This window comes from Dasypus novemcinctus, chromosome 21, assembly GCF_030445035.2.
Source record: "Dasypus novemcinctus isolate mDasNov1 chromosome 21, mDasNov1.1.hap2, whole genome shotgun sequence".
NCBI classification, from domain to species: domain Eukaryota; kingdom Metazoa; phylum Chordata; class Mammalia; order Cingulata; family Dasypodidae; genus Dasypus; species Dasypus novemcinctus.
The window spans coordinates 29851797-29869630 of NC_080693.1; the positions used below are offsets into that span (position 1 = coordinate 29851797).

Sequence of the window (17834 nt, forward strand, 5' to 3'; positions counted from 1 at the left end):
TGTTCATGTGTAAGTGTTATGTCTTCTCTTTGTCACTTTTTTCTTCTTACTCTATTTTCTTGTTCACTTTGAAGGAAATATTAGGGCCAAGGAAAGCAAAATGAGTAAGAAAAGAAAATGTATAAAGTATTATTGGTAATAAATGTCAACAGAGCAACAATGTGAGATCTAGGAGAATGGATATTAGACTCATGTAAGTTGTGTAGAGTTATAGTAGTAAGTAGAGTACCTATAATGAGACAGTCAACTAAATATGGTGAGGAACATGGTATGAATTAAAAGGCCAGTATTTTCATGAGAGAGGGAAAAAGAAAAGAAAGACAATAATATCAAGAGTAGATAAAAGACAGAAAACAGAACAAAGGTATTAGAAATAAAAAGTCAGACAATTAGGGGCCAAAGTAAGGGAGGTGGAATGTAAGAGAAACAGTAGATGATGGAGGATAGAAACATGTAGGGGAAAGGGGATAGTGTAGGTGGCCAAAATCAATACACACAGAAAAGAGGAAATGGAGGATGAGGAAACACAGCAAGCATGAAGCGCTCCCTGCAGCACCTATTATATAAAAAAGATAAAATAAAAAAGAAGAAAAAGAGAGAAAAGGAAAAGAGAGGAGAAAAGGGGGAGCAAAGGAAATGGGGGGAAACAATCAAGAAAAAGAAAAAGAGAAAAAAAAAAACTAAATAAATGAAAAAGAACCTTGGGGGATAAAATGGGAGAAAATACCAGGAGACAATGCAGTATTAGCAACCAAGACAAAAAAAAAATTACCAACGTTTCAAGCTAGGGATCCTCTTTGCATTTAAATAATACGCTTAAGGACCCGACCTTTCCCCTTTCTCCCTTCCTCACTTCTCTCTCTCCCAGAGCAGGTGGAAAGCTGCCTGAGAGGTCCAGTGGGAGATTCAAGTAGGTCTTTGTTGAACCAATTCAACACATAAAACTATGACTCTTTATTTCCAGCACAAGAGCACCTACACCTCACCAGAAACTCCAAATATGCTATTGGAAGCTTGGTTAGCACGTCCTACAATCCCTCCCCCTTAGGTGTGCTAGGGGACGTCTAATTGGTTTTCTGACTCCACCTTCTCCCAGACCAAGTTTCCTATCCCAGGACTTTTAGGTAAATTGGGCTTTCTCAGCAGATTTGCCTCTTCTTTCTTCCCAGACTCTCCCCAAGTCATCTGGTACACTCCTCCAAGCTGAAGGAGAAAAAAACAAAAAACAAAAAACATGGAAGGCTAGGGTAATCAAGGACCTCAGACAGACCTCAGGGCACAGTGGATTCAGGGATGGGAAGTCCGTGATATTGTAGACTCAAAGTGTGTGAGTCTCTGGAGTGTGGGCCACCAGGGTTTAGGGGACACAGACCTGGGAACCATACATCTGGTTAACATGGGTTTTGGGAACACTGCAGCACAACAAAGCCTTCAGGGATCGCCTCGGCCAGGCTGCCAGCCCTAGGGGGAGGGGTCCCGCCCACAACTTCTGACTTCTGTGTCAGAAACCCAAAATTCCACCTCTCATAAGAATCTCTTCTGTCACTATCTCACCAAATTGACATCCAGACACCTCCTGCCTGCAAACACCCGAAACAGCCCGGTCCAGCAGGACTCCAACCCCACTCAGCCGCTTCTTTGCAGGAGAGATTATGAGGTGCACTCACTCAGGTGCTATTTTGCCCCACCTCCAACTGCTTTCAAATTTTTTGAGTGTCTCTCCTGATGTAGGATTGTCAGGTCATATGGTAATTCTCTCTTTTTTTTACATATTTTATTTTGAAAGAAGCTTTAGATTACATAAATGTTACATCAAAAATATAGGAAATTCCCATATGCCCTACACCCCCACATACACTTTTCCCCATTAACAACTTCTTTCATTAGTGTGGTACATTTGTTGCAATTGATGGACACATATTGAAGCATTGCTACTAACCATGGTCTATAATTTACATTATAGTTTTCACTTTGCCCCTCACAATTTTATAGGTTTTGGAAGAATGTATAATGGCCTGTATACCTCACTTCAACATCATGCAGGATAATTCCAATGTCCCAAAAATGCCCCATGTTATACCAATTCTTCCCTTCTCTTCCCTCAGAACCTCTGGTGGCCACTGTCTTTATATCAATGCTACAAGTTCTTCCATTGCTAGAATAATAACATCTACTTTAGTACATAATTGCATTCCCCCTTATGTTTGTTCATGCCTCAATCTTGAGGATTTGGGGATGGTGTTGTTCACTCTATTTCCAATTGAGAGGAAGCATAGATCCCATGGGGCAGATGGATGGAACTGTCTTGCTTGCAATTGTAGATACTCTGTTTTTTGGGATGGCCATTGTCCATTGTCATTCCCTTGTTAGTTGTTCTGGGCAAGTCCAGTGATCTGGAGAGTAGGTATTACATTTCTGCTGAGATTTAGGGCTCAACTGGTGTATGAATGGCTAGATGATTTACGTCTCTGGAACATATATTTAACGAGTATAGTGCTAAATATAAGCTAAAAGAAAAGAGGCAGAAGAGCCATGTGTAGGAAAATTATAAAGAATTATAACTCTGTTACATTGCAGAGCATATATTCCAAGGTAAGGCCCACGCAGGAGCCTCATTCATAGCTTGAGGCAGTTTACTGTGCCAGTCAATGAGATTCTCCTGAAACATGCCTAAGCATGATCTCTGGAATGACCACCCAACCTACTTTGAAATCCCTTAGCTTAAAAAAGTCATTTTATTTAATATTTCCTCATTTTGTTCAAGGCCTTTTTCCAAATGCATCACTAGTTGGCTCTTGATAATAATCCTTTGGTGACAGGGAGGCTTATCTCCAGGAGTCATGACCCAAGCTGAGGGGATGGTAGTGTATTTACATGCTAAGTTTGGCTTAGAGAGAGGCCACATTTGAGCAACAAGGAGATTTTCATGAGATAACTCTTAGGTAATATATAATACTAGGCTAGTTTCAATTTCACAAGAACAAGGTTCATAAGTACAACCATCAATATCAAGGCCCTAGGATATTGGTCTGTCCTATTTCAATAGGCACTGACAATGTGCTCGGGGGATTCTTGCCACCTATTAGAGAATGTAGTAGGACTTCCCAGGATGGGAATACAATATTCTTTTGGTTATTGTGTGAGTCTCCACTGACCAACGAATACCCGATGACTACATGAACATAGTCTTATGCCATAGATGCATGCCCCTGGTGCACACTTCCCCACATACTCCCCCATCCTGACAATCCACACCAGTGATCCTCTCCTGCCACAAATGACCCTTCTGCAATCCAAAACCTCCACCAAAACAAAGCTAAAATACCAATAAATAAAAATAATACACATCTTGCAATGATGAAAGACAAAATTTATTTTAATTTTTATAGTTTATTTGTTTTATTATTATTTTAACGTGTCTCAAATCTTACTAAAATGACAGTCATCAATATACTTATTATATTTTAAAGTAATAATTGTATTATACAATTTACTTTAATTAATCAAAATATTAAACAAACCCAGTTGATAATATTTTGGGTATGAAATAAGAAACAAAGCAAAGAACATTATACATTTCTTTAACCATATTTCTCCAGCAGAGTTGGAGTAAATGAGGCTTTGATTCCCATGACCAACCCTTATTATATAGATAATGTTCCCCCAACAACAACAACAAAAATGGTCAATAAAAACCTCCTTTATTGTTTTAAACTCTTTGTCCTTTGAATCTTCATTCTGGAAGGACTTCTGAAGTCTATCCTCAACATTACAAATTTGTTTGATGAAATGTCAATTCTGCCTAAAATGTCCATTTAAATCATTTTTGCTTTTACTCATTACAGTTTGCTGTTTACAAGTTCTTGCCATTTTCTCTTAAATTAGTCTCTGAATTGACTGCCTCTTACTTTTAGGTGTTAAATATATGAAAAAGAGATTTCTAAAAAAAAATTTTCTGTTCCATTTTTTTATTTGTTTTCAAGTTGTCTTTCTTCCAAGTTCGTAAGGTATTCTACTTTTCTCTTACAATAGAAATATATTTCTTGCTTTTTTAATTAAATGTCTTAAATAAGAAGGGATTTAACCAGGCCTGGAATTTTCAAAATAAAATTAAATTTACCCTTTATCGCCATTCAGAATTTCTCTCATTTAGAGTAGGAGGTTGTCATAGATCCCATTAATAAGCTAATGAACACTGTAATCACTGTACATAGAATATACTTGCAATTATTTGAGAGGAAAGTATCATTTTCCTCATTGTTCTCTTCTATACCCTCACATAATTATTTACACCTAATTTGTATGGAATAAATAAAATTTGAAGTAGTAAGAGATTCAGAGTAGGAAAAACCCAACTCTCAAGAAGAAAGCATCTGCCATGGGCTGACATTTATCCACATCTGGATAGGGCTGTCCTGGGAACTGGAAACTGATCTGAATACAGGGCAGATTGCAAAAGCGTCCATTGGCCTAACCTGGAACTTATCAAGAGAAAATGCAATTTAACAAAGGCTCCAACACCAACCAAGTGCTTAGTCTTGTAGAAGGTTTTGGAGATTCATCCAACAATAAATAATCAGTGTAGGAGGAAGTGAAATAAAAATTCACATTTATTAAGTGACTTTCAAAATAAAGCACATTAAGTTTCAGGATCTAGTGTAAGACCTTTTCATATGTATTTCATTTCATCTGCATAACAACTTTCTGAATATTTTATTACTGTTGTTGCTATTGCTGCTATTCTGGTTTTACATGTGAGTAAGTAAAATAAATGTCTATATTACTGAATGTCAGAGTCAGAGTGTGAGTCAAACCCAACCAGAGCTCACTGTCTTCACCATGGTCCTACTCAGAAGGTCGTAACCTCTTTACCACAGGACAACCTAGATTAGAGGTTAATGACCATTTTTATTGGTTATTATAAAAGGCAGAAAATAAAGTGGACCACATAACTCTTGCCATCTCTAAGGATATAAAACTCTGGGCCATCACTATCAGCAAGCAAGATAAAGCAAAGTGAAACTCCCACCCTGACCTTCCTCAAGACAAATTCTAGAGTAAAGGTGAAATAAAGGTGTGGCTTTATGCCACACAACACCAGAAAGGCCAGGACAAGCCTGGACAAGAAAAAGCCAGGAGCTCAACTGACACGTAGTCCTTATAGCTCTAAGGAGGGCGTTACAGTTTTGTGCTCAACAGCAGAGGAGAATGACCCGCATTCCAAAAAAGAGTCTAGAGGCGCCACCCCAGAGCATGGACCCTGGAGACACAGTCTCCTGGAAACCCTCTCTCCCATCCTTGGTCTGAAAAACACTCTGGAAATGATTGCTCTTGGCTGGCACTGGGGTCCCCGAGGGAATGGCTAGAGGAGTGTGAAAATGAGTCCCAACAATTACTGGGACTTGGCCTGAAAGAAGAGGTTGAAGACTTGTGTTTTGGGAGACTTTATAAGCTGGTGCATATTTCCAGATATCTCTTTGCTCAGAACCCCCTGCTTCCTTAAGGAGAATCTAGATCCCTTGGTGTCTCACGTCCCAGCACTGCTCCGGCACTACAGCCTTGCCCGTCCGTTCTTCTGCACGGTTGGGTAAGACTTCAACTATTCTATACCAGTCCTGTCTCCTGGGTAGCAAGAAGCGAAGACCAGGGGTCAGCTCTTCAGGCCATTACTGGCCCTTTATCCAGCACACATATTCCCAAAACTCGTGCTAGCAGGTGCTAGAGCAGCTGGCTGTAAATTTCCTTTCTGGGAAGAGTGAAGGCCACAGACTTACCCCTTTTTTACTTCACTTGAGCTCAGCACAGACCCACCTGGTAGGGACTGGGGACACTGGAGAAAAAGTTTATGAAAGTGCTATCGAGGTATAGCTAGCTTTTAATTGGCACTTACCATGTGTCAGCAACTACATGATCCTCTTTGACTCTGGCACACACCCAAGAGGCAAGTAGAACTATTATATTATTTATCAGCTAAAGAAAAGGGGTGAAATGAATTGCCTAAAGTTACCAAGCGAAATAATGTCAAATCTGGGACTTAACTAGACGAACTCCAGAATCCAAGTTCTCAAGACAGGAGATATGGGGATAACAGAAATGGAGCAGTGGTATAACCGTTGCCATCTTATGTTCCCCTCAGTCACAACATTTGGATTTCCCTCCCTCCTCCTTACATGTCCCAGAACAGGAGTCATTATAATGAAACAAAGAACACTGAAAACAAGACTTTAGATCTTATCTGATGTTTCTTTTCCTCAGGCTCCTGTTTATGAAAACAGGATCAGGAAGGAGAAGCTCTGATGTCAGTATCTCAGTCCAACATCTTACCTCCTAAAGTGATATTGTGTGTATGTGGCCTTGGGTGCAGGTTGTTCCCCTTTTCTCCTCTTCCTGGGGGTCAAGGTTCTTTTACGCTTTTCTCCAGAGTCTCAGCAGAAATCATCCCTGCGCATGACCATTCTGATATCTGCACTGTAGATCTCCAGCCCACCCACCCACATCCCTGGGCTCAGAAAGCCCAATCCTCTGACTCACTTTATGTTTCCTAAGTTCCCATGCTGATTATATCACCCCATTTCTGGTGCTTTTTCTTACACTTCTTAGATGTCTTTAAAAAATAAAAAAAATTAGCATGTGATTATCCTTGCACCAGATTATCACTCCAGAAAGTTGCCCTATTCATCAGTAATTTAATTTATATATTCAAATGTCTTCATTATTTTAAACAATTTTGAAATATCTCTACTACCAGAAATGAGAAGAGCAACCAAATTCTACCACTGTAATTCTTAGTATCCAATGAAAAATGTACAAAATCCTTGTTTTACTTCAAAACCCTTCAAAACATAAACCCAAAATTTTCTTCTAAGCTGCTTTCCACCTATTCCCCTGCCTGTCTCCTCTGCGGCTGATAAAGATGCTTAATACATTTTTCCTAAATTTGCCCTTCAATAGTCTAGAGTATTGGCCTTTGAGTATCCTCTCCATGATAAAGACTTTGGACTTCAACTCTAAGCTGATAGGTAGACAGAAAGTGGTTTTAAGAGACAGACGAAAATCCATTTGCCTTTTATATTTCTGTTTTTGGGGTCCAGTAAGCTGAAGAAGCCTACCTGAGAAAAGAAAGACAGAGAGGAAAAATGGGGTATTAGCTAGAAATGGTATAAAATTAAGGAATGTTACTTTAATAACTATGACTGTAATGTCTGAACAATTAACAGGAAGGATAAAGAATTGAGGTGGATAATGACAGAGAAAATGCAGCCACTGGGAGAACTGAGGGAGCACATTGCTGAGGAAACAGAAGGGAACAGGAGTGAGCACATGCTGGCTGGCTGCATGCTTTTCATGTGAGGAAATTAGGTGTGTGCAAATTATAGGCAAGGGAGAAGGGTAAGGAAATGTACCCTCACTGTTTATGTTTTCTAAAAAACAAAGGAAGCAACACCTAGGTTTCTGGGAGAGTTTTCATGTGGAGGGTTTGTGATGAGTTTCAGGAGAGTGGCAAAGGCTTTGATGCACAGCTGTGGTTAAGGGGAGGAGGCAGGATTGCAGAAGTGTCTGGGTCCAAATAAAATTGAGGATCATGAATTCTAACACCAGGTTTGTGTGATTTCTCTAGCAGCCCTCAGCAAACCAGGAATAGGGAAGTTAAAGTATGCACAGATTGTCTTACATTGCAGTTATGCTGGAAGAGTGGGTGACCATAAGGTATAGTTGGGGAGAGAGAAAATGGCCAGAATTGGGCTGACAAGACAATAGAGGGTAAGAGGTTGGAGATCAACATTGGTCAAAGACTGGGTGTACTCAAAATAATGAGGTGGGAGGTGTAGCACTGCACAATTAAATAACAGGAGCTAAAGACTGTTAAATTTTATCCCCATTTGTCCACTTACTATTTGCTTCTCTCACTCTTTCTTCCATTGCATCTTTCTCTTTTTATAATAAAATGGCCCCTGTATCCTTCTCAGTGTAAATACACTCCTATTTATACAGCCCTGTCTACAAGCCATCCTCTCTCTCCTGTCCTCAGTGTGACATGATTGAGTCACCCAACTCCATATCCACATTCTAGACTCATTTACCACCTAACCCTGTGAAATCTGTATGTTAAATTAAATTTGCTCTTTGTGATATTGTAAAACATCAGAACGAAAAAGAGAATAAAATAAGAACTCATCATCTATATTTTACATGTGACAATTGATCATATTTGCTCCAAAAGACTTTTAAAAATAAATACAAAAGATACAGTTGAAATTCCCTTTGTTCCAGGCCAAAACCTTACTTTTTCCCTCTCCAACCAGACATGACTGCTAACCAGAAGTTGGTAATGTATTCCCATTCAAGAATTAAACTTTTACTACATACGTGTGTATTATTTTAAATATTAACAACTACGTATATTATGATAAGGTATTTATTTTTTAGCAACTTGCTTTATTGCCCTCACATTATGTTTTGAGTCATCCATGTAAATTCATTCTTTTTAACCCTGTCCAGAATTCATTCATAAAAATATGGCACAGTGTATTACCTATTCTTCATTTGTTAGATGCCTTGTAAGAATTCTATATGGCATTACACATCCTTGTGAAAATCTTCCTGTCCAGCAGTACTAGAGTTTCCCTAGGTTCTCATGTAGGAGTGAAATTGCTAGGTCAGAGGTGCATGAATTTTCACCTCTCCAAGGGAGATCCCTCTCCAAGGGATTGATTTCAAAGTGGTTCTGCTAACTTAGAGCCTCATCAGGAGGGTGTATGTTTCCATTTTTCAGCTTCTTCACTAACAATGAAAAGTCTCAGGCATTTACATGTTAAGGATGTTAACTTGAATTTGTTTCAATTTGAACTCTCATTTCTGAAGAGGTTGAACATCTGTTCTTTGTTTATTGGACATACCAGTTTCTTTTCTCACTTGCCTCTTCAAAATTCTGCTCATTTCCTATTTGGTTTTTTGTTGTTTTTCTTATCACTGTTTAAGACTCTTAGGTTTCTGAATATAAATCCTTTATTGGTTGTATGTGTAGCAAATACCTCTTACAGCCCTTGCCTTGTCTTTCCCCCTTCTTTTTGATGTCTTTTCATGCACACGGTTTTAAGTTTAAGATAATCAAATTTTACAAGTTTCTCTTTATGTTTTGTGCATTTGTGTGGGGTATAAGAAATAAATTCCTATCCTGATACCATAAATATTTTTCCTCTAAAATTTTGAAGTGTTGCTATTCACAATTAATTCTTTAGGAACAGTTCTCTGTATTCTTTTATATATAGGTCCACTCCTGGCCAAGCACAATATACTGAATAGTCATCCATCCTACCGTGGCTTTTATCAAACCAACACTTGTCATATATGAACTTCGAAAGCAGTAGTTCTTAGCGAGGGACCTGTGAGCATGAATGGAAATTTGAAAAAAAAAACATTTTTCTTGTGGGTACGTGTTGGTGCAGGTGTGATATATTTATTAAATGATACACAGCATAGTGTGGACTTAGCAAGGGGTCCATGGTTTTCACTTGACAGGCAAAGGGGTCCGTGGAACAAAAAAGGTTAAGAACCCCTGTTCTAATGTATGCTTGTTCTGTTACTAGACTCTCTAATCTGCTACCTGCCAAATTGTCAGTACATATGTTTGTCCTTTTTCACTGTTTGAATTATCTTACTAAAACATTTCAATACCTAATAGTACCTTCATACCCTCTTTCTTCTTTATATCAAACTATCTTAGTTCTTCTGAGTTCTTGATTCTCCTATGTGAATTTTAAGATCGGTTTGTTAATGTTCATGGTTAAAAGATACCTGTGGTATTTTGATTGGGATTGCAGTAAATTCATAGATTAAGTGTCAGATATTTGACATTTAAGCATATTGAGTCTTTCTATCCATTAACATTATATTTGTCTCATTTAATTGGGTACTCTCTTTTATCTTACAGGAAAGTTTTGCAATTTTTTATATGACTCTTGGACCTCTTTTACTAGAATACTTTTGTGAATAGCAGTATTTCTTAAAATTCCAGCTAATTGATCTTACTATAAGAACAATATTGATTTTTTCTGTCTCTATAAATTTATTTGTATTTATATTTTGGATAGATTGAGTTTAAAAATATGTAGTACTTTGTGTCTAGTTCCTGTCACTTAGCATATTCATTTTTAACACTGTGGAAGAAAAGTACTATATTGTAGTATCCTACAGTTCAAATGTATTATTTTTAATATTGATTTATTCCACAAATCTTATTGAACTCTCTTATTTGTCTACAGATTGCACTGAATTTTCTATGCAAACAACCATATTTTCTGTGAATTTTATCCACTTGCTTCTTTCTTTTCAAATACTTATATGTAAAATTATTGAAGGAATAGTGTTTATTAATGTAAGGAATAAATGAAAAAATAAACATGATAAAATAAAAAGATTCACTTCTCTCCTATGTGTCAGCCCCAAATGGGTGTTCTCAATGTTGGGTGGTGCCATGAAATATGGAGAACCTGGGACAAAGGCTCATTCCACCATATGACTCTGTAATTTTCATCCGGTTGGCAGAAAGAGAAAGAGAGAATTGAGGAAGCCCAGAGTTGAACTACATCAATGAAATGAGAAGAGCTCAGTCACATGACCACACATCACTGCAAGGATATCAGTGAAATGCAGTGTAACTGAGTGTCCAGGAAGAAAAGAACAACCTGCATTTGAGTGAGCAGCTACTAGTCGATTACTATGGATTGAAGCTACAAGATCAATCAAAAAGGAGTGAACCTATCATCCAGGAGTTAAGGGAGTATTACGATATTTTGGGCAGAAAATGTTGGTGGTCACTGAGTCAAAAGTAGAATGTTGGGTTATATAAGGTTTCTTTTAAATGAAGAATCAACAAGGTCAGATGCAGAAGTGAGGGATATACTGGGTGAATGTGCCAGTGAGCATCTCATATGTAGGGAATCCAAGATATATACCTTGAATTGATACAAGAAATGTTGAGTGCTAACCTCTTATTCTACTCTATATTTTCTGCATGATTTTCCTGCAAAACTACAACTTCTCTATTAAAATTTAAATAATTTAAAAATTTTTTTGATGTGTACAATGAACAACTTTCCACAGTAATTCTTCTGGAGGAGAAAACAATGAATGTGAAGGGGAGTGGATGTGGCTCAATGAGTTGAGCTCCCATCTCCCACATAGGAGACCCCATTTTTGATTCCTGGCACCTCCTGAAGAAGAAAAATGAACAATGAGCAGACAATGAGCAAAAAGAAAAGACAAGCATGGAAAAGATGTGGCTCAAGCACTTGAGCAACAGCCTCCCACATGGAAAGTCCCAGGTTCGGTTCCTGGTGCCTCTTAAAGAAAAAGAAAGCAAACAACAAACAAAAACAACATGCAGACAATGAGAGCAAACAGTGAGAAAAACAACAAGCAAAAACAATTAGCAAATAGTTGAGGGAGCCATCTCCAGGTTCACAGCAGAGGTTGAATGTGAATGTGCAGAGGAACAGGCTTCGTCAGACTTGCTGGTGGCAGAATGACCAATGACTGAACACGGAAACACAGGAAAGACAGATAAGCCTAAAGATATAGATCTAGGAGTCATTGGTAAAGCAGTAGCTGAAGCCACCATAAAGTTAGAGGAGCCAACAAGGGAAATAATGAGGAATGGAAAGAGCAGACCGAAAAGGAAAGCATCGTAATTAAGAAATAAACTCTATCAAAGGAGATGGTGAAAGTTTGCCTTTAAAATGGGACACTTTAGGAGCAGATAAAGTTCCGTGTTTGAGCATCTGCTTCCCATATGCAAGGTTCTGTGTTAAATCTCCTAAAAGTAAAAGGAATAAAGAGGGGAGGACACATGGGGGACATTCACTGTGTTGATTTTACAGAGACCTAAATAAAGCCAATGATACTTGTGATTTACAATCAATCAATGCCACTGCAGACACCTGTTACCTATTGGGTTCTGATTCAATCTGAGTTTGGGCAGTGGAACAATTTCTAATTGTCTGGGCTATTCCCTATACTGACACATCCTAGGCACAGGAGTGTTTGGTCAAAGAATTCAAATGCTGTACTTTCCTTACAATGTATAAAAAGATCTGCATGTGATTGTCTTTGAGATCATGTTACAAGGTACTTGAGACTTAGGTGGTGTCTATACAGGTTGAATTAATTTATGAATAAACTAATTATCATGTATTTCTGATTTTTCCATGCAGCCAAACAAAGTGTCTAGCATATGAAATAAGAAAAGTTAATTATTCCTTAAAGGACCAAAACCTAGGTTTTTGGATGGTGATTCTGGGGTAGCAGGTAATGCCCACAACTGATATACAGGATGCTCATTTCTTACACTTGAATTCCATGGATGACTGAAGTCCCAATGACTAACCGGAATTTATTCCCCATATTTGTCTCTACATAGATTAAGTAAACCAGGGGTGGAGAAAGCTGATCACTGGAGTCAAAAGTGGTGAATAGGAACTACAATAATTGACAAAACTAATCTACCAGGGTAGAAGCAGGAATGAGTGCTTCTGGTGTGGAAATTTGGGCTTAAAGTATTAGAAAGCATCGTACGGGAATTATCCTAAAATCCTACAGTATCAATTTTCAAGTTTGCTTTCTTTTGTTTCCAATAATGCTTTTGAAATTGACCCATTTTATGAAATTATTGATAGTTTATTCCATTCTGTTTCTGAATAATATCACACTGCATTTTACCACACTGTCTTTATCCTTATTCCTGTTGATGGATATTTGAGTTTTTTGCAGTTTGGGCTCTTGTGCATTAAGTTGCTAAGAATATTTATGTAAATCTTTTAGTGGTTATATGTTTATATTTTTCTTTCATATATATGTATGAGTGGAATTTCTGTGTTAAATGGTAAGTTAATGATCAACTTTAAAATAAACTACCAAAGAGTTAAATGAAGGGAAAAATAAAAGTGGTGAATAAGAAAGTCATGACAGCAACTCACTAATAATTATGGATTCTCTTCTCCTTTCATTTTGAAGGAGCCATGAGGAAAGAAAACCACTCCTCTACACTGTATTTCATCCTCCTGGGAATTAGCCATCAGCAGACACAGGAAAATATCTTCTTCATCCTCTTCCTGTTCATCTACCCCATCACATTGATTGGAAACCTGCTCATTATCTGGGCCATTCGCTCTGATGTTCACCTTCACACACCCATGTACTTTTTCCTTTCCAACCTCTCCTTGGTTGACATCTTTTTCTCATCTGTAACCATCCCTAAGATGCTCACAAACCATCTGTTGGGCAATAGAACCATCTCCTTTGGGGGTTGCATAATACAGATGTATTTCATGATTTCTTTGGCTAATACTGACAGCTATATCTTAGCTGTGATGGCTTATGATCGTGCCGTGGCCATCAGCCGTCCTCTTCATTACACAACAATTATGAACCTAAGGTCTTGTTTCCTGCTTGTTGCTGGGTCTTGGGTGATTGGAATCGCCAATTCCCTCCCCCACATTTTGCTCACAGCTAAGCTGTCCTTCTGTAACAACCGGGAAGTAACCAACTTCTACTGTGACATTAGCACTTTGCTCAAGTTGTCCTGCTCTGACATCCACTTTAATGTGAAGATGATGTATCTAGGGGTTGCTGTTTTTTCTGTGCCATTAATATGCATCATCATCTCCTATGTTTGGGTCTTCTCCACTGTTTTACGGGTTCCATCCACCAAGGGCATGCTCAAAGCCTTCTCTACCTGCGGCTCCCACCTCACAGTCGTTTCTTTGTATTATGGGACAGTGATGGGCATGTATTTCCGTCCTCTGACCAGTTATAGCCTGAAGGATGCAGTGATAACTGTGATGTACATTGCAGTGACACCAATGCTAAATCCTTTCATCTATAGTATGAGAAACCGAGACATGAAGGTTGCCTTATGGAAGCTCTTCAGCAAGAGAATGTCCTCACAATGAATGTGAGGTCATAGATTAGACACTGTAGTCGCCAATTAGGATGCACTTGAGAATCCAACCCCAATGTCATCCCACTTCAAGAAACCAGTTTTGATCTTTCTGGCCAGAAAATCCAACTTCTGAAAATCTTCTAACAGTTTAATGAGACCTCAATCTTACAAATTCACCACTTTGTATGCATTCTTGCCCCCTTAGCAGAGCTGCAGCACAAGAACATTAGATTCATGTCCCACCTGTGCTACTGACTAGCACAGTAGACTTTGGAAAGTCTCAAATTTGACTACCACACTTGCATAAAATGGACAAAAATATCAGCCAGTATTCTACCACACTGTTATAGGATCACAGGAGTCCACACTTTGAAGGATGTAAATCACTATTTGAATGTTGGTTTTTACCATTTGTTTTAATTTCCTGGACTATTTAAGTAAATACCATGAAATAGATCAGCTTAAACAATAAATATTAACTTATGTTTTTGAGGCCAAGTAAAGGTCCCGATCAAGGCACCATCAAGGAGATGCTTTCTCCACAAGACTGTGGTATTTTGGGGCTGGCTGACAGAAACCCTTGATCCTTTGCTTTTCACATGGCAAGACGCATGGTGGCATCTCCTAGACTGTCTCTTCTCCAGTTTCCATTGGTTTCAGCTTCTGGCTACTCTGTCTGTAACTTACTCTCTCATTGTCTAGATTCATTCCATTTATAAATGACTCCAGTAATAGGTTTAAGGCCCACAGAGATTGATTTTGGTCACACTTTATTTGAAATAGCCCCAAAGCAATGGATTAAATTGAAGAACAAGTTTTTTGGAGAACATACAGCTTCAACCCACCACACTTTTATTAAGTTTGATTACTGCTCTATGCTTGTAAGACTTTGAAGACAGGAGCAGTCTTAATACATCTCTACAACTCTCACAGGGATGGTCATATAAAGTGAATCCCCTTATTATTGGTAGAAAATGGGGAGAATGAATGAAAATATCAGACTATGAAATGTTATCTCATAGTGATCAGACATAATTACACTTGATGTTAATTACCTATTGATCAAAATCTTTAAAGGAACTGATTTTAAGAGATATTTTTAAATGGCCCATTCTGCATTAATGAATTATAATGTGAAATAAAGCCTAGTTGCCATAAAATTTGCATACCGAATAATAAAGAAAGAAAAGGAGCTTTATTGAAAATAATGCATGCATTACTCTCCATCATGACCCAAGGCAAATGAGAAAATACAGAATTTTCATGACCAGCCCTCATTATGTAGACAATAGTTCCTAAACACAGTTAATCCAGCAGATCAAAAGCACCTGCTAGGCAGTGGACTTGGCCCAGTGGTTAGGGCGTCGGTCTACCACATGGGAGGTCCGCAGTTCAGAACCCAGACCTCCTTGACCCATGTGGAGCTGGCCCATGCACAGTGCTGATGCGTGTAAGGAGTGCCCTGCAACACAGGGGTGTCCCCCGCGTAGGGGAGCCCCACTTGCAACGAGTGCACCCAGAGCGAAAGAAAGTGCAGTCGGCTCAGGAATGGTGCCGCACACATGGAGAGCTGACACAACAAGATGACGCAACAAAAAGAAACACAGATTCCCGCACTGCTGACACCAACAGAAGCGGACAAAGAAAAAGACGCAGCAAATAGACACAGAGAACAGACAACCGGGGTGGGTGGGAAGGGGAGAGAAATGAATAAATAAATAAACCTTTAAAAAAAAAAAGCACCCGCTAAAGGATTCCACCACCAAATATATGGTTTTATTCACTGAAAACTATAAATGTTCTTAAAAATATTTATAAAATATAACTTATTGTTCCTAAGTCTCTTCCCTCCAAACAGAATGATGATTTAAAGAATTCAACTGAGTGTATCTTAGAATTACGTACAAGTTTTTTCATTATGTACTATTTTAATTGCAAGTAAAAATATAGAATTATTATTTTCTACATATAATACTCACTGCCAAGAGTTTGTCTACCACGCTGAAAAATGACACTTTTTACTTTTTAGTGCTTTCTGAGATCCTAAAACACCAAGGATGAGAACGATTTAATAAAAAAGAATTTGATTACAAATGCATCTGGATCTGTGGATGTATGCCCAAATGATGGAATGAAGGAAGGTATTTTATTTATGGTATTTCAAAGTTGGCCAAAGAAAATGTTACTTAAAGCTATCTGCTGTCTGTCCTCATGAGAATGTTAAGTTTGAGGTCTGTTTTGTTCAGTGCTGTACACCCAGCACAGTGCTTGCACACAGTTGTTACTCAATAAATTTGTGTTAAAGAAATGAATTAATCCTGCACTATTATGTCTAAATAATGAATACACAAAGATTAATTTTGTTGTTCTGTGTAAGAATAGCATGCAAGAAAAGCTAAGGAAATATAGCTTCTTAGAAAAACTCCATAACACTTAACTTCTGAATCATGCTCACACAATTCCTCTATGTAACTTAGGTTTGAAAGGGGGAGTTGACCTCCTCTAAGGTACTCCCTGCCATAGTAAGAATCTTTGTGTAGCTTTAAACACACATATATGTTAAATCAGTCACCTTTTATCTTAACTATATTCCTTTAATTCTACCTAACAACCATCCTGAAGTAATATTTAGCACTTTAATTTCCTTCATGTACTAAGGCCACAGGATGGATTAATTCTGGAAAAGACCATATAGCTTGTATGTCAGTTAGAATCCAGTCAGAAAATAGAAATAATGCCAGGTTTGGGGTGCGGGGTGGTTCTTTTCAGTTTAACTGAAGTATTAGTATATACTTTTTAATTTTATTTTAAAAAAATTTAGATTACATAAATGTTGTGTAAAAAAATAGGGGATTCCCATATGCCCCACCCCCATGCCCTAACACATTTTCCCTCATTAATCATCTTTCATTAGTATGGTACATTTGTTAAAATTGATGAACACATACTGAAGCATTGCTACTAACCATGGACTACAGTTTATATTTAGTCTACACTCTACCCCACACAATTTTGTAGGTTATAACAAATGCATAATTGCCTGTATTCATCATTTCAGTGTCATGGAGGACAATTCCAATGTCCTGAAAATGCTCCTGTTTTACACCAGTTCTTGCCTCTCCCTTCCCTCAGAACCTCTGGTGGTCATTGCCTTTATATTAGTTATAATAGTTCTTCCATTGCTTGAATAATAATGTCTACAATAGAATAATAAGTCTACCTAGGTCCATTGTTCATTCTTAATCTTGAGGATTTGGGGATGGTGACGCCATCTAAATGAGAGGGGGCTTATCAGATGCAGACTAGCTCTCTTCCTTGGAATGGGTGTTGTCAATCATCTTCTCCTTGTTAGTTGTCCTGCATGAGTCAAATAAACTAGAGAGTAGGTTTTGCAACTCTGCTGAGATTCAGGGTTCAACAGCATACAAGCAGAGCAAGGATTTACATCACTGGGACACATATTGAACAAATATAGTGCTAATTATAGGCTCAAAAGAAGGGACAGAAAAGCCATGCGTAGGGAAACTTTTTATAGATTTTTTTTTGTGTTAGAGAATTTGTCAGTTTAAAGAAAATCATGTAAAGATTATGAATTCTCATATATCTCCCCTAATGGTAACACTTCACACTATTTTTGAGACTTGTGTTAAAGTTGATGAAAGAACATTTTTATAATTGTACTGTTAACTATAGTCCATAGTTACTTTAGGGTTCCCTGTTGTTCTCTGAACAACACAAATAGTACAATTATAAAACACAACCTGTTGTTTTTAAATTTATTTCTATTCAAACAATATACATATATATAACCTAAAATTTCCCCCTTTTAGCCCCATACAAATATGTAATTCAATATTGTTGCTCTGTCCACAATGTTGTGCAATCATCACTACAA

General features: G+C 37.9%; 1 protein-coding gene across 1 annotated transcript; it reads left to right on the forward strand.

Annotated features, from left to right (window-relative positions):
* Positions 1-13016: 13016 nt before the first annotated feature.
* On the forward strand, positions 13017-13949 carry LOC101424352 (olfactory receptor 1A1-like). The gene has a single exon (XM_004463578.1). It carries the CDS (start codon positions 13017-13019, stop codon positions 13947-13949), a length of 933 nt encoding a protein of 310 aa, XP_004463635.1.
* Positions 13950-17834: the final 3885 nt, after the last annotated feature.